This window comes from Chanos chanos, chromosome 5 (assembly GCF_902362185.1).
Source record: "Chanos chanos chromosome 5, fChaCha1.1, whole genome shotgun sequence".
In the NCBI taxonomy this organism is placed as follows: Eukaryota; Metazoa; Chordata; class Actinopteri; order Gonorynchiformes; family Chanidae; genus Chanos; species Chanos chanos.
In genome coordinates, this window is record NC_044499.1 from 19467695 (window position 1) to 19492487 (window position 24793).

Below are 24793 nucleotides of genomic sequence, written 5' to 3' on the forward strand. Positions count from 1 at the left end.
AGTCTGACAGTTTCATTAAAAAGAGATGATCTCCTGGTTTATATTTAGCTCAGAGTGTGGAACAGAGCCCCCCCCCCCCCCCCCCCCCCCCCGCTCTGTCTGCCACTATCAGCTCACAGGGTCTGTCGGTTCATCTCGGCGAGGGCAGGTACACTGAAAATCACCTCTCTTGAAAAATTGTCCAGAGGTCCACTACTCAATACTTGGACAGAAAAAGGACTCCCATAATACCAATCCGTCTTCTCTTCCTATCCTGTCTATCCCTCTCTTTACCTTTCTCTCTCTCTCTCTCTCTCTCTCTCTCTCTCTCCTCACTCCTACCTCCTCTGTCTCTCTTTAATCTTAGAGTTGTACTTGAATTCCCCTTCGTCTAAGTGCATTTGTGTGGTGTGTATTTTTCTGATAATGTGACTGTCAAATTGAATATAATTACTGCCCTGGATATTCATCTCTTTGTTGAGAAATTCTCTGAAGTTAATAGCAGTTAATATAATTTTCTCGCTAGTGAAGTCAAGCGAATTATAATGTTTGTTTAATCTCTACATGTGGTTTATATGGCATTAAAATCCAATCACATCCATTCCTTCCAACCAACCCTGCTAAGAAGAAAAAAAAAACGAGAAAGAATATTCACAGGCATTTGCTTGTGTGACAGACTAATGTTTTAGATATGTGGGTGTGCTTTGATCTTATAATCTCACAAACCTTGTGAAATCCCCCCCCCCCGCCACTGATAATCATCAGCTATGGAGAGAGTGCCTCCATGTTCACTACACATTCATAATCTTCTTAAAAGAAGACAATAACCAATACGATAACATCAAAATTGTGAATATGTTAATGCCTACAAAAGTTATACACAAAAGTGATGGCATCCCTTCTGGAAGATAGCTGTGAATTGCAGTGGTCATGGATTGCTGTACCTTAAACAGCTTCAAATCCAAAGAAATTTGTGAGTAAGATCTCTTAATCAAAAATTTAGCCGCCAGATCAATCTCTGATCCCTCAGATATACTCGTCTTGAAAGCAACCTGAGATGAAACATATGCCCAGCGGTTATCTCTTCAGGTCTGCTGACCAATGGTATTTAAAGTCACATTATTCATGCTAAGGGGGTGAATCCAAAAATCAATATTGGCTGTAACACAGGAACGATTAAGATAACAACCCAGTTTCTTAAACACATTTTTCCCCCTTCTCACTCTGTAGCGGAGGGACGATACTCTCCAGACTCATGTCTAATCTTGAATCCAGCTTCTCACTGTGATTTATTCTCCTAGTTCTTCTGTGCTCAGGGCAGAGTCAAATGAATATCCACATTTACCATAACCATGTCTACAATGAAATTTTGCAGCATCTCTGCGATAGTGCCCTTGGTCTCTGACAAGAAAGAAGCATGAAGCTTAGTAATATGAATATACCCTTTGGGCTTTTAGAGCCAGCATCTGACGATGACAGAAACCTGCCATACAGCCATCCGTCAGATGTTTGCTTTTCCGTTTCGATGTATGCGGCACGCTCCCTGAAACGATCAGGAGGAGAAAAACAAGAGCAAGGAAAACAAGTGTGATGTACCATCAAAGCCACATAGAAGCTATGTCTGCCCCGTACAATACAGAGTGGAAAATCTGTGGCTTGAGGAAAAACTCTTTCATTTAGTGCAGCCTATGTGAACTAAAAGACACTTCATTTACATTCAAACCACATGCTGCATGTTCTGCCTACGTTCGGATTCACTCTACTGTTTTAATGGTATTATTAAATGTGGATCAGTATACGCTATGTTGTATCACTATGTAGGCATAAACAATACTACAAGAATCTTACCCTTTACCAAAGCAAACAGATCAATGCAATAATAAAAAAAAAATTACTCAACCATATTAAAAATCAAGGTTCTGTTCTTTAATTCATTGCTTTTCTTTAAATCAATCTTCCCACCAGAGAAATGTGAATGTGTGAGAGAACAATAAATAAATAAATAAATAAATAAATAAACAAAAATAAATGACATTTTTCCATTTTTTTAGCATCTCAACTATTTACAGTTTAGATGGATGTGAATGTTCCTGAGAAATCTATAAAGCAAACAGAGAAAAACAAAACTAATGTACATACAAAAACTGCTGTTACAATGAAGTCATTTTTCTCTGAGAATGCAACTGTATTGCATGCAAAACCGTAAATGGTTCCCCATTGTTTTTTTTCCCACCCCCTTTCAGGATCGCAAACCTTTGTCCCTGTCTTTGCTCAAACAAAACTGTCATTAGTCTGTAAAGAAAGTGAACATATATTCATATTTTGGCCAAACTTAGGGCCACATTCCAGACCTAAAAACGTTCCAATGATTACACAAATGTTTTTACTCTCATTTCATTTTAAGGTTATTTTTAATGTACAAATGAAACTGCATCGTGGTCAATTCCCTCAGAAATGCTAGCTCTTATGGACAGTCCCTTGTGGTACTAATTCATTGAAGAAATACCCACTCTATAGCCGTCTGTAACTTCCAGCTTCCTTGTTTCACTGAGTGAGAACAAAAACGAGTCCAGGAGGATTGATAAACTTTCAGGCTGTTGGCCTTTAAAACTTTTGACCTGTCCATTTTTTTCAGGTAAAAACAAAGGCAGATGTGTGAACTGAGAAAGACAGTGGGAGTTGTCAATGAAACCTCAGAAAAACAACAGGAGTCCCAGCGGTGCTGAATTCTGCTCTGTGAAGGCTTGTTTCAACATGAACGACATTGTCTACATAACAACATGAACAGGCCAGTGCGCACGATTTTTGACTTCAAACGAAAGGCTCTGGCTTAAATCATGTCTTCTGAGCCTGAGGCAAAACCGTTGGTGTTGTGTCATTTTTTGGCAGTGGCGGGGGGCTCCAGTCGGGCTGATAGAAGTGGATGTTGAAAGTCCGAGCCCAGTTAGCAAAGACTCGCTTCTCGGTTATGAAACGGTGGTGGCTGCCACGGCGACCGCGCTCATGGGAAATGTACATGGCACATTCGTCTGGCCCGAGAGGCTCGTAGTAATGGTAAGGGACCGAGGGGTGCTCGGCCTCTCTGTGAAGACATGTGAAAATGAAAAGAGATTAAAATAAGCAGCGTGATGGAATTACCATTAAAGAGAAACCAGGAAACCCCCTTTCTAATCCCAAGCCGCATGTCCCTGAGCAAGGCAATTAACCTGAATCGGTTAAGGGAATAACTAGCAATGAGCTGAATAAATTGATTTCATGTAGCATAATAATGTGATAAAATGGCCGTGGGCAAGGTCATTGCTCTGGAAGAAATTGAAATGAATCATCAGCTGTAATTTTCCTCTCTGGGTTGGTCATTGTTCGCATATTGCTTGTACAAAACCCAGCACGCAGTGCAAGAGTCATTGGCTGGCTTGTCAAAGTGCGCGGAATAGAAAAATTAAAAGGGAAAAAAAAACCTATAAACAAGAGAATTATTAACTTAGATAATTAAATAATTCAAAATAATTATACATTATGAATTAAATAATTATTATAATTGTTATGCAATAGTGAAATCACCCAGGGCAGAGAAGTATTTAAAGCTGAATTTTAAAGCACACATTGCATATAAACTGACTTGTCAGTCAGATCCTGAATGTATGACAACACAGTTAATAAACCTTCAGGACTATTTCAGATATAATGTAGTCTGTCTCACCTGCAGAAGTCAGGAGGCACCATCCCATAGACGTTGATTCTGTCACACAGCTCTAAAGCAATGGTCATAGTAAACCAACCTGTGCTTAACCAGGAGTTAGAAATTCTCCTATGGGGAAAGAGAGAGAGGGGGGGGGGCATGAGGATTCAGCAGGCTATATGTGCTACCCCTCCCAACACAGTCTGTACACCATTGGCTTTAAGAGCTCCTTGCCCTCTGAAAGGTCTTGCTTCAGTCTAAATTTAAGTATTTAAACATTTGCGTTTGATTTGGTTTATCATTATAATTACGAGATATAAAATGCCAGCGTAAGTTTTAACATAAATGATTTTTGTGATGATGGTGAAATTTGTTTTGTTTGTGTGTGTGTGTGTGTGTGTGTGTGTGTGTGTGACAGAGAGAGAGAGAGAGAGAATAAGGTCTGGTCCAGCTCACTGATCCACACAAAATCTTGATGGATCAATGGTCTGGTACTTCAGACTGTAATATCACCCTCTCTAAAACTTCTAGCAAACTCAACACATAAACAACATTACTCCAGTCAAATGATTACCTCCTGTTACCATGACAGCATGTCTGTATTTTTTCATTGAAACACACAAGCATTTCTTCTACTCTATATTATCTGACATTCCAATTTGTTTGCAGACCGTTCTCTCTGAGCATGAGCAATCTCTGTCATCACTGGAGAGCTTCCGGATTCGATAATTTAGTTATAAGAGAAGTGTTTCTTACAAATCATAGTGTAATATACAAGAAACAAACACCATTAACCAACAGCGGTCACAGATGCTCTGATTGATTAGGATCCTCTGATTGCCAGTAAATTACCTTAGACAACAGAACTCTCTCCATCTGGCAGCTGTCTCATTTATTATCTCCTATGCAAGTGTACCCAAACAGAATCTAGAGCAAGCTTTCAATCAAAATCACATCCACACCCCAGATGCACAGGGAGCGTGACCCTCTCTGGGTTTTTATTTTGGTCTTAGAACGCTTCACTCTGACGTTACACCAATAACCAATAAATCATATATAAAGTCACCCGGTGGAGACCGAGCTTTCGGTCTGATTTGGTTTCATCAGTATTCCAGGATGTCAAATGTGGCTAATTAAGACCCTGAGAGAGTCTCTGAATATTTAAACCAGCAGTAATAAATTCAGACTAGAGCGAAACCCTACATGAAGGTATATCTCTGGGTTGTAAGTCCAGTGCTCAGCTTAAATATATGGGTAGTCACGGGTTGAGGTGTAACACAGACTGGGCAAGTTGGCAGGTTTGGAGCTGTAGTCTTTCATAATTCAGAATCTATGAAAGTCCAAAGTTTTTTCTCTTTCTCTCTCTGTTTTTTTTTAACTTTATGAATCTAAAGTTTGAATCTAATATGCCCAGGACAAATACACACACTTGATCCTCCAGACCCTGATTACCTGAATGAGATGGGTTAGATTAGGGCTGAGGCGAAACCCTGCATGAGAATGAATCTGCAGGAAGATGGTTTAGGCTTTATTTATACAGCAAACTCGAGGACAGCCTAACTGCCTGCGCCCGGAAAACGTCTGTGGAGAAGGCTGTATGTTGGCTGGGGGGAGTTATCTCAGCTGTCCTGGTCTGGGGAGGGGGTGGAGGGGTTAGATCACAGCCACATATCCTTTCTGTAAGGACTGCCAAATGTTTTTTCCCTACAGCTGGCACACAGCTTCCAGATTCATTTTGGGGATTTTAAGACCTCTGTAATATATGGGGGAAATTGGTGACACAGGGTTTGATGCAGAGAACGTACAAAAACAAGAAATTTCCTACACACACACACACACACACACACACACATATTAGTGTACCTTAACCCTCACCCAATAAATATCAAACCGGAGAGTCTAGACCATCAATCAGCACTTTTCTCAGTCTATAGCGTGGTCCTTACAGTATATAGAGGGAACATTTGAGACAAACACTCCATCAAAAAGCAGAAAAACAGAATTAAAATAGACAATAACAGTACAAAATAAAATGAAGGACTAGCAAAGTGAAAGGGAGGGCTGAACCTCAGGCATGGGGGAAGTGCTGTTGGATGAAAAAGACATGTTGTTAGTTTTTGCTTTGAAGAATGAAAGCACAGCGTCTTCACAGAGGCACTGTTAGAGAGAACCCCTGTGTTTAGGGGTCATAGGAAATAAAGGATTGTCTGGCCTTTGACAGCATTAGCAGTACAGTGGTATAAGACCTGAGTGTGTGGATGAAAATCTGAGGCTGGAATAGCTCTGAGAGGCAGGCAGGGAAAACGCTGTGAAAACGCTTTGTAAATGGTGATGAGGTCTTTATAATGTATGTGTGATGAGAGGAAAAATATGCGTAACTGACAGAGAACGAGGGATAAGGGTTGAATTTTTTTTATACCATGAGTGATTACTGTTGATTTAACCAATTTCGTACTGTCACTCTAACACAATACCACGCCACGGTTTAGCTGTGCTTTTAAAAGACTTACTGCTTTCAGCTCATAGAACCAGGCTGTTCCCCCCCCTCCCCTTTCTGTGTGACCAGACAGGGATCAATTTTTCTCTTGGTGTAGAGAGAGAGAGAGAGAGAGAGAGAGAGAGAGAAAGAAAGAAAAGCAAAACAAAGCTGTCGAGCCAAAAAAGTGCCTTGCAAGCACGACTGTACGCTGGCGGCTCTTTTTTCTTGTCTTGATGCTCAGAGTTTCTGTTTTTGTGACTCTGAAGAAATCTTCTTGTTTACATGTCCTGGTAATTTGAGGCTACCAGAACTTTCTCAGTTTTAACTGAAATGACCGATAGCAGAATACATTGTTTTGTCCTTTCTCCGTGATGAGGACCCAACTCTAACTTAAATCAGCCCATAATGTCATTTCTTACAAAATATGCGAAAGTAAACTTCTAAGGTGCTTTGTTCAGGATCCTTTCACGTATGAGTAAACATCGTAATTAAGTCAATTTTATATTTAAAACATATCAACCGCCACTGGCAGTCCATATATTAATGAACAAGCAACGAGCTTGTTGCATATTTCAAAAACAACTTTTGACAGTTTACGGTTTGCTTACTGAATTTAAAATACATCAAACAAAATAAACAAAAGAAGAGTGTCAGTCTCACACTTACGTTAGTGCGACAGCTCTCTGAGGCACACAGAGCAGAAAAAACACTGACATGTTTCTAACTGGTATCTTTTTTCTTTCATCTTCACCTCTGCACATTTTCCAACTATTCATTTCAAAGGATTATATAATACAAACAACGGAAGGCAGTGTAAAAAAAAAAAAAAAAAATCCACATTATTACACTCCAGCAGACTCCATATACAAAAAGCTCAGTGGATGAAATATGCAACTATTGTAATCTATCACTTGATCCATAGTTAATTAGTCTGTGACAATATTTGAGCTGCATGGTAATTAGTCTCAGATGCGTTTGATGGGACTCTATTCTTTGTATTGTTAAATGGGAGTGATTAGCTGTTATCTTAGTGTTGTAATTACTTTCTGTAAAATGATACACACACATACCCTGTAATCCTCTATCAGAGCTGTCTTGTGCTGTCAAGCACGTTCTGACTGAATTTTATTGTTTACACGCCAATATCACCAAATAAACCAAATCCAGAAATGAACAAATATGTTTATATCCAATTCAGCATGGTCTAAAACTTTGTACTGACATTGTGAAAACATTTTGGACCAAATGTTCTAAGTCAAGTCACATTACCTACTGATAAACTCTGGGTGAAAAAAATAGGGTTAATTTCTTCTTTTATAACTGACTGGGAAAAAAGCTATCCAGAGGGAGTCCAAAATCACAAACCAACTCCCCTCATGGGACCAGGGATGACTGAAAATAGGAGCTAAGCAAACTCTGATAAGTCAGAGATGAGAATAGCTACAAACAACAGTCACAACTTCTTTGTCTCCACAGACTTATTCCAGGTCACAAAATGGGGTTACTCAGCAGTCATATCTTGTTTTATAACCCCAAAAAAATCCTCATTCTTGCATTACAATTACATTTCACAGAAAGAGACAATACTGAAGGGAATAAGATTTTAAGATTAAGACTGTGTAAAATCTGCTTCAGCTGTTTTTTTTTGTTTTTTTTTTTAAACTTTAGATTAGAACCTCAGTAACTTTTTTTTGACTTATTTATTGGTGAAACATTCTGTTACTCTTATCTACACCAAACATTCTGTGTCACGCCAGACTGGCAGAGCTCAATTTGCTGCTCACCTATACAGACCCGTTTAGCATCTCCTCTCTTACCTGTCTTTGCCCGTCTCCCTCTTGAAGATTTCATCAAACTGAAGCATCTTCTGCCACGAAACAATGTACACTTTGAGTTTAGGCAGCACTTGGTTCATCAGTCGCAGGTTGTTGTAGACCAGGCCTTTGCCATCTCGTCGCATGTAGTTACTGGGTCCCCAGAAAATGAAGACGGTGTCTTGGCTGGAGTTGAGCAGCTCGTGACGGTTGCGCAGTACCCGCTGCATGCTTGAATGAGCGATGACGCGGAGGCTGGTGCGGCGGCCCACGTCCTGCCCGTAGCCGTTGGTTGTGGGTGCGTCGTTCATGCGGATGACACACTCTGCGCTGTCAATCTCGTTGCCACGGTGCCCACCGGTCAGGTGACCTGAGCTGGTGACCAAGGCACAACTGCTGCAGTGCATCTTCAGTGGCTATGAGGACAAAGAGAAAAAAAAAAAAAGATATTAAACAAAAGACTGAAAGGAAGATTACGAGGATCACAAACACTGAGGAAGAGGTGCTAACACCATTTGTATCTGCCAAATTTATTTGCACACCATATACAATACCAATAAGATGACCTCTAGTCGGTACATCACTCATGGGCAGTGCTAAGGGGGGGGGGGGGGGGGTCTTCACCCCCCCCCCCCCCCCCCCCCCCTCCAGAAGCCGCTCCAAGAAATTTGATCATAATTTATCAAATGTGACAACACACATTGTTTCAGCAGTTTGGTATTTCAGCATGCATCTATCTTTCTTGATTTCATCCTAATTTGATTTCTTGTGGCTGTATTTTCTGATGCCTTGTGTTGTTGTGGCATTATAAGAGTGATAAAACACGTCATTTTTAAGTTCAGCATGTGTCTGTTTGTAGATAAAAAAGTGTCCGTTAAGTAGCGTTGAGTAAGTGTGCTGTATGATATTGCTCTGCTGTGTATCTTTTGCTAATGCTTGTGCAGAAGTGCTGTCTGTTGGGGACAATGTGTTTTTCTGAAATGAGTCATGCATTGGAGAAGGACTGGCTGCTCTGTGGGGCTGTTGCTTTCATTTGGCATGTTTATGAGGTCAATATACCTTAGCACCCCTATTAAGCACTGTAGCTCCACCAAAGCACTGGCAAGGAAAAATATATTACTAATGCACTGACTAGTCACTGACCTGTAGTTGATGAATTGCTAATATACTGACCAATCATTGATCACTAGTTGGTGCATCACTAATATGTCGACCAATCACTGATCAGTAGTTAAATCAAATGGCATATACTAAAGGCTTGAGTGAATAAAGTCACTGCAGTAACAGCAATGATATCTTTGACATTATAATGCATTGTAGGGTACCCAAGTGCTACTAACATAGCACAGGCATAAATGCATTGTTGACAAACAGCAGCTGACAGTGCTTTCAGGGCCTGCATTGCCTGTCCTTGCCTTCCAACTTTAGAATACCTAACAAGTCATGTGGCCCTTCCCCCAACATATCTCAACCACCATTATGCTTCATGGGCTCCAATTCTTCACAGTTCCGATTCTCACAGCTTTCCATGAATAATTCCCAGCCTACATAAAAAAAAGCTCCATTGGTATTCCAGCAGTGATAAGGGCAACTTCCCTTTTTTGCCCAGCCTCTGTAATGTGGATAAAGAGGAAAGGCTGGTGTTCCGGGGATAAAAGCCCGTCTCCGCCACAGAGAGAGAGAGAGAGAGAGAAAACCGCTGCATTTATTGAAAATTTCCTCAATGCAACGCTTACACTGTTTAAATCAATGATATGCAAATAAGGAGGCAGCCAAGCTGAAGATACGTAATTTGTCTTGGATGACAGCGTCCAGTGTGTGTGTGAGAGGGAAAAATAATCACAAACAATGATGGGTTCAAGCCAGTGGCCATAAGCTACAGCATGGCATCAGCATGCCTCCCTATTCACAATGTCACATGTCACTAGATAATGGCACTGCTCAGTCCTTGGGGTCATGGGAGTCATGGAGGTGCTGCTTCACTGATAAATCACTTAATGAAGCTCAGACTCCTGGTGGCCTGACACACTAAGGCTTCCTGTGTCACCTCCTGTCTTCTCCACAAACCTCCCGTCTTCACCTTCAAAACTTATCGTGACAACAACAACAAAAAAAAAAGCCCCGGGGAGAATTTGGACCGCCAAAAAAAGAGAAAGAAAAAAAGGAGAAGAAACACTTCATTCAGGTTTCTAGTATGCTGGAGCCTCCAGTGCAAGGTCGCCAATCAATTGTTTGAATCAATCATTGCCTCGCTCCTTACATAGCACCTGGAGCCTGCTATGGGACGTGAATCAATTTTCTACCGCCAGGTGTGGGTGCTTCCAGAGAGCCAAATCAGTCCTATCTGTATTCTCTCTCTCTGTCTCTCTCTCTGTCTCTCTCTCTCTCTCTCTCTCTTACTCTCTCTTTGTATGTGTGTCACTGAAATTTTTTCTCCCTTTTCCAGTGGGGGTCCAAAAAGGGTATCCACAATAGTGCTTGTCCTTCATGTACTAAATAACATGTTGTATTGTGTCTAGACTCTAGGTATCAGCTTGAGGAAATCATTGTTCTTAGACCTACAGACAGACTAACCTTGGCTAAGGACACAAGAACACACATGACCACTGGAAAGCTACAGCAGCATAACTGGACTGGGGGTAAAGTTTATCAAAAGTCACAGAGTCCTGATGGTGTGTTTTAAAAACCTGGTTAAAATGGAACATATGTGAACCCACAAGGTCAACATAAAATTGTCACTGATTGGAATGATCATGACCGGAGACAATGTGAATAAAAACAAGACAATTTGAAATCATTTACCCCTATACCATATGCGCATCCTCTAGCAACTGTTTACCTCATCTGAACGCGAGTTAAACATTTGGCGACAAATCTCAGAAATCCTTTAGAAAAACCCAATTATCAAAGATTTTTGAACAACAAACAAATAAAAAAACAGCAGAGACAGGGAGCCAGAAGATCCAGAGTGGCAGCAGGATAAAGGAAAGACAGTAAATCATGCAACTCAGCAGGACCTGCCGTATCACCTCAGACTGAACACAAAATAGCCAATCTATTGTCCTCATGACGGACTTTGAAAATCCCCTCTGCTGTGCTGAGGCACTCGGGTACTCATTAAGGCTCATTTTCACTTCAGGTCTCCTGTCATTGTTTTTTTTCCTTTTTAAAATGACATTTCCCACTTTCCTTAGTAAAACCTGTGCTGGAACACATTAGGGAAGAAATAAATTGAATAAATACAAAAAGTAATTAAATATTTGCTGTAATGTTTGGGATGCATTTGTGAGAGAGATGAAATGGGGAGGGGGGGGCAGAGGAAGAAAAACAAAGAGTGTTATTGGGAGGAGTGCGTTAGAATTGTGGAGAAGGGCGCTTGCTGTTCCTGGTGGGGTTTTTTTTTTGTCCTGCTAGCCCGAGCGAGAGATGATGTCGTTAACTAATGAAGGAAACACAACAGGGTGTACAGAGCTTTCCAAAACAACTGCAATTAGCAAACTCCAACAACTCCCTGGATTCATTCCCTCTGATGGCAGCAAAAAGTATAGATCCCAGCAGAGACTCAATTAGAGCAGAAAGAGAGAGACAGTGAGGAAAAAAAAAAGAGAGAGAGAGAGGGAGAGAGAGAACATTGCACAGAGAGCATTTGAGAATAGGAGCCAGAGCCCAATTATTCAGTGTAAGAATAACTGGAATACAGCATTGAGAAGCGCAGTAAAAACGATTCTGAGGAGCAAAGGGAAATTTCGAGTGCCACATCTCTGTTGAGTCTAACACAGGACACTGTAGCGGCGTATCAAGTAAAACTAGTCACACATGAGTAGTTTGTATGAGAAAGAAATTGACTCTGTGCCATTTTGGTCTCCCTGACCAGACAGATATTTCTTCCTTTTTTTTCCCCTCCACTAACTGTAGTTGAATCACTTTGGCTACTGGTGACAACAGGTTATAAAGGAATAAGGAAGCGAAGAAAATGGATTTGAAGAGGAAACGGACCTGTGTCTACGGTGGGAGGAAAATGGACGCTGAGGTGAGGACGTGTAAAAAGACTGATTGATTGCCCGAAGCTTTTATTGCTGAAGGGCAACAAGCAGGCAGACATTTTTCAACTGATAATGAGGTGCAGGCAAAGGACTAGCCCAGGTCCTGTGTTTCCATCAGCCCTCTGCGACAGTGTAAAATATCTCCTCGCGTAGCAAGTACATGATGTTTTTTTGTGAATTATACAGCGGCTGAATGGAAAAATGAGTCGCCAATTACGGACTGTAAAAGAGCAGAGGTAACTGAGCTATGAGACACACCACAGTCTATTAGGAAGAATCCAGCTGAGGAATCTGTCACATTTAGTTGTACTACGCTGTAAATATTTCATGACATACTAGTTTATCATTGTTCCACTAGGCCGATAGTATAATGGACCAGATTACATGGATGAGACACTGTGCGAATGATAAGATGTTGAGTCAATCTATACAGCAACGAAGCCAAAGCCTTAAATGTCAGGCAGATGAGACGAGAGACACTGAGGGGTTTATTTGACAGAGCGACCTTGGTTTCGGCCTCAGCTATCGGTTGGTGAGCGGTAAGGCGGGTAAAACCAATCATCCTTTGCGCTCCAACTTAATCTGTAGGGAGGTACAAATGCTTCTTTCCTCCTATTTGTGAGGTTGCTTCGTCATCCCCGCAGATGAGGGCCTGGAGGGTGGTGGTGGTGGGTGGGCGGGGTGGGGGGGGGTAAGGACAGTGGGGCGCGGAAAGAAATGAAAACGTCTATCTATCATGATGACTGGACCCAGGCCTGAATACAAAGGTCCTCCCCCCTACAGCGGCGACCCGTTGTTTCAGAGTGACATATTAAAGTAGCAGCAGACGCATGAGGTTCCTCTTAAAATGTGCCCTTAGGGGAGGAATCGCTATCTCCCCCCACCTCCCCCACCCCCCCTTGACACACACACACCCCCACCCCTCCACCTCTACCACACCTGATAATGAAGAGATGGACCAAAATGATAACTTGGCCCTTTGAGTAGAGGGTTTTAGGTGTTGAGAAAATGGTGTGTGTGTATATATGTATGGTCTATGTGTGTGTGTGTGTGTGTGTGTGTGTGTGTGATGGCTGGGGGGGAGGGGGGTGATGAAGACAGGCAATCAGAGAAAAGAGAGAAAGGAAGGAAGAATGTGGGGACTGAGAGATTGAGAGCATGCTGGCAGACAGTCAGAGAGAGAGAGAGAGAGAGAGAGAGAGAGAGAGAGAGAAAGAAATAGGGCAGAACCCCTGCTGAGACGGAAGATGATTCTGACTGTTTCTCACCATAGCGAAACCGACCTTCATCGTGACATCATGTGAATGCAGAAGAGCAGAAGTGACGCTGTTTATCAGCGAATACAGTTGAACTGTTTGTTAATTAGTAATAGATGTGTAATAAATATGTAATTTATATTGACCCTCTCGAGCTGAATATAAATTAAGTAAATTATTCAAGTCCATTTCAACCATAATATTCAAGGTGATGTACAAATCAAGGAAGAATAAAGCGGAATAGAAGCTAAGAGGAACAGGAGTAACAACAAGACGGGCACTAGACAGAGATGCGAAACAGCATGATTGAAAAAAGTGCAAGGACACACAACAGGCAGGGGAGCAAACAAAATTCTGGTAGGTAATGACCTGAGGCTGATGAAATGCCACATTCTTGAGGGCATGAATTCTCCAGTAGAGCTGTCCTGTTTTGGTGTTTGTGTACATATATATATATGTGTGTGTCTGTGTGTGTGTGTGTGTGTGTGCAGACAGTATTAGGTGAATTCAGTCAGAAGGTAAGAAGACTCTTACTGTGCTTAGAGATGCACAAGACTCCACTCATGCTGATTTAACCCTAGTGATGTTCCTCCCACACATTCACACCGTACTCATTAAAGCCATCCCACTCAGGGGGACTGCACACACACACACACACACACATACACAGCAGGCCCATTTACTGTGCACTTTTTTATCTCATAATGATAATAATTTGGAGGTTCCTGAGCGGTCAGACACTGAGGAAAAGATCTGTCACTGATCGTGGTCTGGTAACAGACTCATAACGCACCAAGAGCACCTTTTGTCTCAGAGCTCATGAGATGAACACTTTTTCTCTTTGGTCATGCTGCTCTGCTTCCTTAAATCAGGCCTCTGGGTCCATCACCACATCACCTACATCAATGAATAAACAGCTCTGCCATTAGCAATTAACATGTTCTGTGCTAAAACCACAGTACAAATTTACAGCCTCGCCGGTGTACAGTGCATGTGCATAATCTTAGTGATATACTGAAGTCCAGAGGGCGGAGCATTATGATAATAGCTGGGCCATGAGTTTGATTGAAAATGACCCCTCAAGCATACTTATTCATCTGTCTATTGCTATTTTAAGTACCCAAGCACTTATTCTAACCCTTGAACCTAAATAATAACTGTATGGAAAGTGCTCATCAGTGCTTTTGATTTGCTGTGATGATATGTAGATATGTGAGAGAGAACGAGAGGGAATATAGAGTAAGAGAGAGATGGAGAGAGAGACAACGAGAGAGTGAGAGAGGGCGAGAGGGAGACAGAGAGAGTGTGAGAGAGAGAAAGAGAAAGAGAGAGAGAGAGAGAGAGAGAAAGAGAGAGAACGTCACACTGGGAACCTACAGCCTACTAAGCTTCCAATTCAGATCCCAGATGGCACCCTTCATGCTTATCCAGGAGCAACAAGACTTTATCCAGAATTACTGTCGACTCCCAGCAGAGACGGCTTCAATATGCATAAAATATCAGATAATGGCTCTGTATTTGAACAATGGAGTTCATGATGGCAGGCAAACAATAGCCTGTCAAGAGGGTTTGAGACAAAATTATGGTGCAGTGCTTAATATTGTCATGTTGCTGCAAAGTCCCGCAAGTGCCACTGAGAGCTGCCAGCGGCATCCGTCAAGACTCGTGGCTGTGTCTCATTAGGGAGCATTGAATTGTGGGTAAACGCAGGTTGAATGCCTTTGAGGATAAAAATTCTTCTACGTCTCTTTTGCTTGGGGGACCGAAAAAAAAAAAAGAGAGTGTCAGGCTATTTTCTGAGCTGTGTGAGTTGCGATCGCTGGAGGAATACGATAGGTTAAATTGACATCAAAGAGAATTCTCTTCAACATAGAATAGGAAATAATGAAATAAATGGCATCTCTGTGGCACAGCAGTGAATTAGAGTAGACTGTCAAAATCTTCATAAATATCTCAAACATCTGTATATAATGAAAGTAATCTCAAACCGTCTTACATCTGTTGAAAGAAAAACAAAAAAAAAGTAATTTGGATGTGCTCCAAAGCAAAGCAGGCTTGGTTGAGGTGTAATTGATTGCCTAAAAAATTCACTATGTTGATAATCTCCCAGGAATTGGTATTGGCATACAGACTTTGCCTAGGCAGATTATGTTTGAAAAACACAGATAATGACTTGATCGTTTGTTTTCTCAGCATGAAGGATGGCCTCATCAATCACCCCAGCCCAGCCGAATAACACCACCACCAGCCCAGCCCAGCCCAGCTCAGCTCAGCCCAGCGAAAACCTATCGATGCACAGCTTTCGTCTGCACTTTTCCCCTCACTCCTTCTCAATAGAGGAATACCCAGTCTTGGATCTGTGTATCCTTACAATATAAAATCATCCGGCTGCAGATTTGTTTTGAACTTGTTGTTGTTTAACCATTTCTGGTCCAGAAGACATCTTTTAGAGAGATCCAGACAAATCTTGAGTGTTTCGGTCCTGCCAGCTACAATCCACGCCCCTCTAGGGGTTAGACCTGGGAGCGTGAAATTGCAAATGTGTTAACAAACCTTTCCACCATCTCCCTATCTCCCAAACAATTTCCTTTACGCTGCGAAACTGTTTATGTTCAGCTGCGCTTCCCAACCAGGAAAACGCCAAAAGGCTGTGATGCACAGGTGATTGGTCCAGCCTGGGAATGCTTATCAAAACAGATTTGATAATTGCTTCTTAAGCTCTACCCTGAGGAGGTGAAGCATGGAGGAGGGTTCTATGGTAGGCACTGTTTTGGGGGGTTTTTTTTGGCCGTGGAAGAGGACAGGGTGTCATGGATGTTGCACTGAAGAGATGTGCACTGAACGGGGGCCAAACCCGGTGTGCCTTCAGAAACAACCTCAGGAGACCCAAGAGTTCCTGGAATGTTCTTAGATAAACCTCTGTTAGCACACATATACAGAAAGATTAGTTTTATATATGTAATGGTTAATCTTAGAAATGAATCTTTATCTAGGAACTGAATAGGAACTGAAACATTACTTATAAATGCATGCATGTATGTGTGTGTGTGTGTGTGTGTGTGTGTGTGTGTGTGTGCGTGCACGCACCACGAATTGCAATCCTTCTGGGGACCACAGTAAGATAACCTAATCTGAAAAAAGTGCTTTATGGGGACCAAAATGCTGGTCCCTACTAAGAGAACAATGCTTTTCTAAACTATATTGTTGTAACTGATAAAACAAAGAGTGTCAAAGCATTTCTTTGGTTAAAGTTAAGGTTAGGGTTGGGGATAAGTTAGTATTCTTAAGTTAAGTTACAGAATAATGGGATTCAATGGGAAGTCCCCACTAGGATATGAATACAAACGTGTGTGTGTGTGTGTGTGTGTGTGTGTGTGTGTGTGTGTGTGTGTGTGTGTGTGTGTGTGTGAATGAGTATGTGTGTACGATATAGCCAACCTCTGTAAGGTAATCATATTTCTTGGAGATCCTAGCCTGCTGTTGCTGAAATATTGATCTTTGGATGCTCTCACAACCACAAACCCAAGATAATGACCTAAGCTTTCACAGTTTTCTTGAAATCCAAAGCCAAACTCTCCCCGTCCAGGCTGGTGAGGAGGACCAGCTGAGTCAAACCAACAAGAACAGGCATGAATGAGTTCAGTTTACGCTGGTGATTGTTTGCTTGCGTGAGCAGCTGCTAATTGGCTGAGCTAATGTACTAAAATGAGGAGTAAATAGAGGTTGAGTCCCATGCATTGGAGCCATTTTTAGCTGTAGCGCCTCTGAAACATTTCGTCCTCAAAATAATAAAATGTTAATATTCCTCACCGTTACCCATCTTCCCATGCAGCTGAATACAGTGTTTCCCCAAGTCTTGTGTGCCTCAGCTGAAGTCACAGAGATGTTGAGATGCCAGTGGTGCTCAAATCCTGTATCTCCAGAGGTCTCAGTCTGACTTTGGAGTACAGAGAACAGAGTCTTGGGAGCTCTCCCTCTCTCTCTATATATATATACACTCCCTCATCCTCCCTTTTTCTTCATCTTTCTTTTTTCCTTCTGTCTTTTTTTTTTTGGCACTGTCTACTCCACCCCCTTTTCCTCTCTTTCCCTCTCTATTTCACTACTTCTTCGCTTATCACTCTATTCCCTTATGTACCTCCCCTCACCTCCACATCCAGACTGTTCTGACGTCTGCTTGGGTCTGCGGCCCAGGGAGGATTCAGAGGAGCAGCCACCCATTAAATGAAATGCAGAGAAAATGTTCTCCCATCTCTGGAAGATATATGGATCATTTAGACTTTAGAAGGAGGCATCTGGTAAAAACTAGCTAAATAATTGGCATAAACAGTCAAGTGAGAATAACAAACTCTCGCAAACTCTTATATTTAAACCATCGATTTGTCTACAGAAATGAGGAATGGTTGTGCTAATACCGACAGCGGTAAAAATACTCTCGATATTGGCTTAGTTTAGAAAATGCATTTGTTAAGTCTGAAGCAACTGCTGAACCGTTGAAAATATGGAAGGGTCAGTGAGTACACACTGCAATTAGCACATCTGGTACATCCTTTGATGTCCTCCTGGTGGGGAAGATTCATTCCTTAATTAACAGTCCTTTCAATTAAGAGTCAAACCGCTAAAATGAAATAAGTGTGATGTTAATATTCAGCATTTCACAATGGGACAGGAACACTGAGTCCTCTTCTATAATTACTTTTTGATAATGTACAAGAACTTCTGACTTTTTCTCTATCAGCACGATAGATACGCCTTGTTGTTTTTCATCTCTGAAATATTCATGAATGAAAGAAGTCAAATGAGCCTGTTGGACAGTTTGTTGCTAAGAGACAGAAGAAGTAAAGTATTCTGAAGGTTTACAAGGTCAACAATTGATAGTTAGGTCTCAGGGTCATGTAAACACGATGTGGATGAATGCCGACCTGTTTTATGGCTTAGTTTACATAGTCAAAATACCAGACGTGAGTTTAATAATGCTTGCATTTTCTCAGACTGTGCTCCATGACATTAGCGCTGATTACAGGTTTAGAGTTTAAAAGATAAACAACTCTTCATGTTGCAAGTGCAGAAAAATTATTCTAAGAAACTACACAGGGGTCACAGCTACACTTTTTTTTTTTTTTTTTCAAATCAAACAGCATAGACATTCAAGCCTAAATATACTGGGTACATGTTATGGGTATTCCATTCAAACCTCCAGAGAATTCTAACAGTTTATGATAAAGCATGAGCAAAAGGGATTTGTGCACGAATTCAAACATAAGTGTGATTGAACAAAAGTAATTAAGGCATTTGTGACGGCATTTTTTTCTGGTTGTATTCATTCTCACAGAAGTATAATTCAAAACAAAGTGGCAGTGATGTTGCAAACTGTAGAAATACTTGACTTTATTTTTATCAGGAAAGTGGCTTTTACTGACCAAATTTGCATGTTTGAATATTAAAAATGCACTTTAGTCTATAATTCATTGGCAAAGCTCTCATCTGACATTTGCAACATACGTTTTGCAACATACGCATTGGTCAGTTCTGGGTATGTCATTTTGCTTTATGATGTGTACCACTGAATATTCTAGAACAGAATCAAACACCAGGGAGAGAAAGGAAAGGGAATCTAACCCTTAGGGACCCAATCTGAGAGTTGTCTCTTTGTAACTCTCAACATGATTCTTCTGAGATATCTGATATGTCACAAGATCAATAACTGATATTTTTGGTACTTAGGTTTTGAAATCAGTAGATAATATATAAGAGAGTAACTGTGACAGTGTGGTACTGTCATGGACTGACTGAGTGAAAATACCTTTATGTACCCTGTCTTAAAGGCCAGTAAAGATGCCTCCTGCTGCTCCCCATGAGAAAAGAATCAAAAAGATTACACATCTCATAAAACCCAATGCTGGCAAGAAATAGGCTTTTCGATGTTTTTCTTGTATTTTTTTCCCTACCGTTTTATATTTAAAAGGCCTTTATTTGGAAGTTCACTGTTGATGCAGTCATCAAAATGGTACAGTGAATAAAAAAATGAAGTTTCAAGACTATTTTTGGACTGTTATGCAAAATGATCATCTTTGGTGAAAAAAATAAAGGACCGCCAATCCAATTTTTCACGTAAACAAGTAAAGAAATACATACATACATACATATGTACATACATACAAATATAAATAAATATATATGAGTTATGCAGTAGCAAAGTGCTGAGGTATAATTAACCCATATGCCCTTATTGGGCTAACATCCCTTTTAAATTCTTTTTGAAACTCTCATAATAATTCCTTATAATGACTACAACCACCATTCACACACTGCTCTTTTTAAGGGTTTCCAAACAGTTTTCATTTACAGCTAAGAAACAGGAAGCAATCAAAAGATCAAATGTATGCAAAATCTGCAATATGTCCTCTTTTTTTTTACAGAGGCGCTATCATAATCCACCAAATAATCCTGCATCAACAAAACAATGCGAAGCCCAGAACATCCATTTAAAGGATTAGGACGACAGCCTGGTTCAGGGTCTTAAAGCCTCATATAGGATGTAATATACTTGCATGCAATGGTTCTCTAGCAGATCAAGTCAAAAAATAAATAAATAAATGAATAAATAATTAAATAAATAAAAGCAAGCCCATGTCTTAAGCTGCCTCTGATTTCCGCCCGCTGTGCCTGCCCCCTGCTTCGTCACTCTGAAATATGAATATGATGGATGGTGCTGAGATTCATAGACGCTCCTCATTTACAGCTGATGTTCCTTCATTTAAATATTTAATCCAGGGAAACATCCATTTCAGATCTGTGGAGTGGGGCATGCTTCACAGCACTTTCAGACCAGTTGTGTGTCATAGTTCTCATAAAAGTCAGCCTGTAATCTCAGGTCCGCCTCTTTCTATTGCAGCAAGCAAGTTATAGAACTGGACAGTGTAAACAATTTGAGTTACTGCTCAATGATAGTTGATTAATGATGTGGACACAAAAAAGGAAGTGATTTCACATGTGGTTTGGTTGTCGATAAAAGAGATTTAGACTGGGAAAAAAAAAGAGGAAAAAAAAAACATTCGGATGCTGACAGTCCACTGGAAAGGCTCATGATTGACCATATAAGCCATTTAACATTCCATCAGTAGTGTGTCAGTGACTCAAAGAGAATCGTAGCCTTGGCAATAGTAGAATGTATGTCTAACCTCACATCAAGACTAATGTCAATCAACTACAACCAAGTAAGGCAAGCACTGCCAAAACGGCACTAGGGTGAAATTACAGAGGATTTATAAATTGGAGATTGAAGAGACCATTTGCCTAGAGGCTTCTAGTGCTGAAGACAGGTGGGCACAGAATGGGAGCTATACAACGGTAAGGTAAATTGTGAGTGATAGTGTACAGAGCAACGTTTTCTACAGAACTGTGCCAGTAACTACACCTCAGTTCCTCCCATGAAATCCTCCTAAAGTACCATTAAAAGCGTGGAGAAACAAACAACAAACTCATAGTTCGTCTCCAAATGGATTCAGGGATCACCTGATGTTTGAAAGACATATTCAATACATCTTTCTTTTCTGTAATTGACTGTGTTTGCTGATGTGCAGCACAGCATGGTTTTTAACACACTGGCACACATCAGGAAATGTACCTCAAAGACTCATGTTTAAGTTCTTATTAAAACACTAACGCAGCCAATTTGTCACTGGTTTTAACCTTTTGAAATTTGAGAGATCCAATACAGTATACATTTCTATTATGAATATTAATTTTTTTTTAGTATTATATTCATTTTTAGTGTTATCTAGAATTCTCCCTCTGAATTTTTAATGACTCTGTGCACTCTCTATTAGTCCTGGTGTTCATTTTTCTAATCAGTGCTGGCAACAATAATGGTAGAAAATTGAATCATTAAAATGAGCCCATTCATCTCTAATATGCTCTCCAGTATCCGTCATTAATGTGCATATTCTATTAGAAAGTGATCCAAAAAAATTAAAGAGTCAGCGCTTGACAAACAAACTATCAACAGGCACTGTACTCTACTTTGTGGTGTGATTACATAGACAAAATATTTTTTCACAGTTATTACTGTTGTGTAGGTTAACTTAATATTGCTTTAATCGTACATGTAGGTTTCTACTTACAAGTCCAAAGACAAAACAAAACAAAAAAAAGACTTTCTATCCCTAGAAGTAGAGTTAAACTAGTGCAACACGGTTGATGGAAGTCCACAGGATTTATTTATTTACTTACTTACTTATTTATTTGGAGGCGGGGCGCACCGTAACACGGTGTTGGCGTTTCTGGAAGAAGATTGCTATATGCATCCCTGAATGCACAGATAAATCGCACATTCCCTAATGTGAGAAATGCATTCCAAAATCTGTGTCTGCTCCACATTTGAGATTTTTGTTCTCTCAGCAACCAAAGTGTAAATGGAAATGCAAAATGTGTGACTCTCACGCAGAAGCGAACCGGAGCTACCAGATGTTGTTACTTCGCAAGGAACATGTGCTCGCTCTTACCTTGTGATCAGTGATGCTGCTGTAGCCGTGCAGTGTTGATGGAGGGGTTTTGTGAGCCTTATCGGGACTTTTGGTGGGCTCCGTCTTCTGACTCGACGCATCATCCGAACCTCGGGACGTGTTACCGGAGCTGGCGTTGTACACGAATATCACACTTGTGCACATGGTAATCGCTAAAAACACGGCTACCCCATGACGCTAGAAAGAGAAGCACATTTTCATTACTGACATGAACAAAATCACATATAACATAAAAGCAACAATTTCCAGAGCGCATTTGGCACGACACAAGAAAGCATCACGTAGTCCGCCCTTGCACCCATCTGTAATGTCAGACTGCAATTTTAATCCAGCTACGATGTTATCACAGAAGATTTCGCAAGGTTAACACATACAAAGTAAACTTCCGAGCTCATATTCTGAAAGAGAGCACAGGACTTGGCGCCGAAACTAATTGCTGAGAACTTTAGATGTTATTTTAACTGAAAGATTTAAGACTGTAATCACGTCACCATATTCTGAATTACAGGTTGGGTACTGGTTGCTGGTGTCATGGTACATCACAATTCAGGCAAATATCACAGTACCAACACATTGTTCTACTCCTTTGCTGAGTTGATGCATATGAAATCCAGCATCCGGCTTTCTTTTACATAGAGCTTTCAAAGATTGAAAAAGCAAGGTAGCTGCATAGTATCGGAAGGTAACTATTCTGGAAACCTGCATTCTTTAAACACAGATCACTTAAGATTTATTGTCGAAAAATACGAGCTGATCCTCTAACTCAATTAACTCAAAAAACAAATAAAATGAACAGATTTAGAAAAACAGGACAAAGGTAAGGATTAAGTGTTCAGTTCTAAATCTTCTTTTAATTACGCTTGCTCAGTGTAAATGCAATGTGTAATAGAGCTGCGGCAGCTACTTAGACAATGCTTTCATTTGCGCGTATATTTCAGTAGAATAACAATACTTAAAAAAAAAAACTATTACCATCCGTGTCTTCATTTTGCGGCGTGCTGTCTTATTCCTGCTGGTCTGCACATGTAGGTCCACTTTTCCTGGTAGTACTACATGAGATTATGTTGACATAAATATCCCCATCGCATCAGGACGCTGTATGCTCCACTCCTGTCTGAGATTACCGTTTGTATGAACACTGCCTTAAACCCCATTCTTATCGCGGAATTCACAAACCGGGTGCTGTAAGCAGATTTTGCCTGCTGTAATACTTCATGGTCTTAAAGAGCATTGTGTTTCCGGGTGTTAAATACACACACACACACACACACACACAAAGACACACACACAACACAGGATACCTCCCAATCACAATTAAATGATCAAACAAAACCTAAATGACTGGAAAAATCACAAATGTCAGTTTGTGCAGTTTAGTGTGATAAATTAAGCTGTATTACATGAAGTACATTAAATCTATTAAATCATCAATTCATCAGTGTTACATTATTTGCATTAAATAAATACATGCTCCATCTATCTATCTATCTATCTATCTATCTATCTATCTATCTATCTATCTATCTATCTATCTGTCTGTCTGTCTGTCAGTCTGTTTGTCTATCTATCCAGTGAGGTGACAGATGTGGTGAAATCATATTAGAACTTGAAGCCCTCATGTACTTGTGTAAGACCTTTTACACAGATTTATAGGGCAACTCATGCAGATTGTATTTCAATAGACATTACACTTGGCTCTCAGAGCACTTTTTAAGCCAAGAGATAGCCACAAAATATACTTGGAATATTTCCCTGTTTATATCTATCTCTCTCTACGATAGCACATTTCTGACCTTACATGTAGCAGAACAAAGGATGCACAGAGCCACTGTGTTATCTCATCATTGCTTATCCAGCCAATAAGTTGGAATTTGTCCACACTGCTGTAATAGCACGTGGTGAAGCTAATACGAAAGCCACAAAACTTAAGTTGCCTGCTGCTGATTTGCTTCTATATGTACCATTTTCATGCATATTTAATGATTTCTTGCACATTTCATGTCCCTCTGAAATGTGATGACATAAAGGGGGTCTTGTATTTCAGAGAAGCGCAGTGATTTAGTTGCTGCTACGCATGGCGTGTTGTCCCAATGGGAGACAAATGCATTGACACATGAAGAAATTCACTGTGCATGACTGCAAAACTTTGCTGTGGTAATAATTGGTACAGTCCTCTTTTAGTGACTAACAACCCAGGTGCATATTTGGTCAAACACTCTGTTCCATTTTAGATATGAATACAAATACAGAATTTCTCCAGTGAGAAGCATCTGTGAGAAAAGTCATAGACTGTGTTAGCTGACAAAATATCATTATGAAATTGACTTCAGCAAATATGAATAATCAAAATTCTCTCTGTGTGTTTTTGGTTAATGCGATTTGTTAAAACGAATCACATTGTGTTTATTTTTTGCTCTTTGAATGACAACGTTCAGCTTTTTTTTTTTCTTGTTTCATTTCCTCAACATGTAAATATACATAAATTAATGTATAAATGAATAATGAATAATGAAAAATGATGATTTTGAGTTGAGTAAGGCTGACCAGCTGTGAGCAAATACACGTTTTTCATTAAACCTCCCTTTTAAAAGAACCAAAGCTGCCAGGTCTGTGAGTGCCACTGGGGGAGACAAGATATTTAAAGAAGTGTTCCACTTTGATGGAAACTGAGTCATTTTTACATATACCCTGAAATATTTCAAAACTCTCATCAGAGAACATCAAAAAAGTGAATTTGCCAAATTTTTAAACAAAATAACAAATCCTTGAGCTCGTAACTTAACGTATTTTCTCATAAATTAAGAAGATTATTGAAAACACATAGTGTTGAATATGAACACAAAGCCCATTTCTGGCAAGGGATTTTATACTACAGCAAACGGGAGTTTTGTAGTAACATAAAGTTGCACAGAGAACATTACTGTGAGAGCAGGAGATGTAACTAAATAAAGCGCTATTCTGCTACTAGGAACCGAGACCTTGGCCATTATGTGTGGATCATACAATCTCCCCATCAAA

At 40.4% G+C, this 24793-nt stretch overlaps 1 protein-coding gene across 1 annotated transcript; it reads right to left on the bottom strand.

Annotated features, from left to right (window-relative positions):
- Positions 1 to 2814: 2814 nt before the first annotated feature.
- st6galnac5a (ST6 (alpha-N-acetyl-neuraminyl-2,3-beta-galactosyl-1,3)-N-acetylgalactosaminide alpha-2,6-sialyltransferase 5a) lies at positions 2815 to 22762 on the bottom strand. The gene is made up of 5 exons (XM_030775357.1): positions 22748 to 22762; positions 21755 to 21952; positions 7955 to 8367; positions 3680 to 3787; positions 2815 to 3061 (listed from the first exon to the last, which is right to left on the bottom strand). Exons 1-5 carry the CDS (start codon positions 22760 to 22762, stop codon positions 2815 to 2817), a joined length of 981 nt encoding a protein of 326 aa, XP_030631217.1.
- Between the last annotated feature and the right edge of the window lie 2031 nt (positions 22763 to 24793).

Coding starts and splice junctions, on each gene's coding strand:
- st6galnac5a (XM_030775357.1), bottom strand. Junction 8,368..21,754: donor GCAGCATCACTGATCACAAG/GTAAGAGCGAGC, acceptor TTGTCCTCATAG/CCACTGAAGATGCACTGCAG. Junction 3,062..3,679: donor GTGCCTCCTGACTTCTGCAG/GTGAGACAGACT, acceptor ATGTCTTCACAG/AGAGGCCGAGCACCCCTCGG.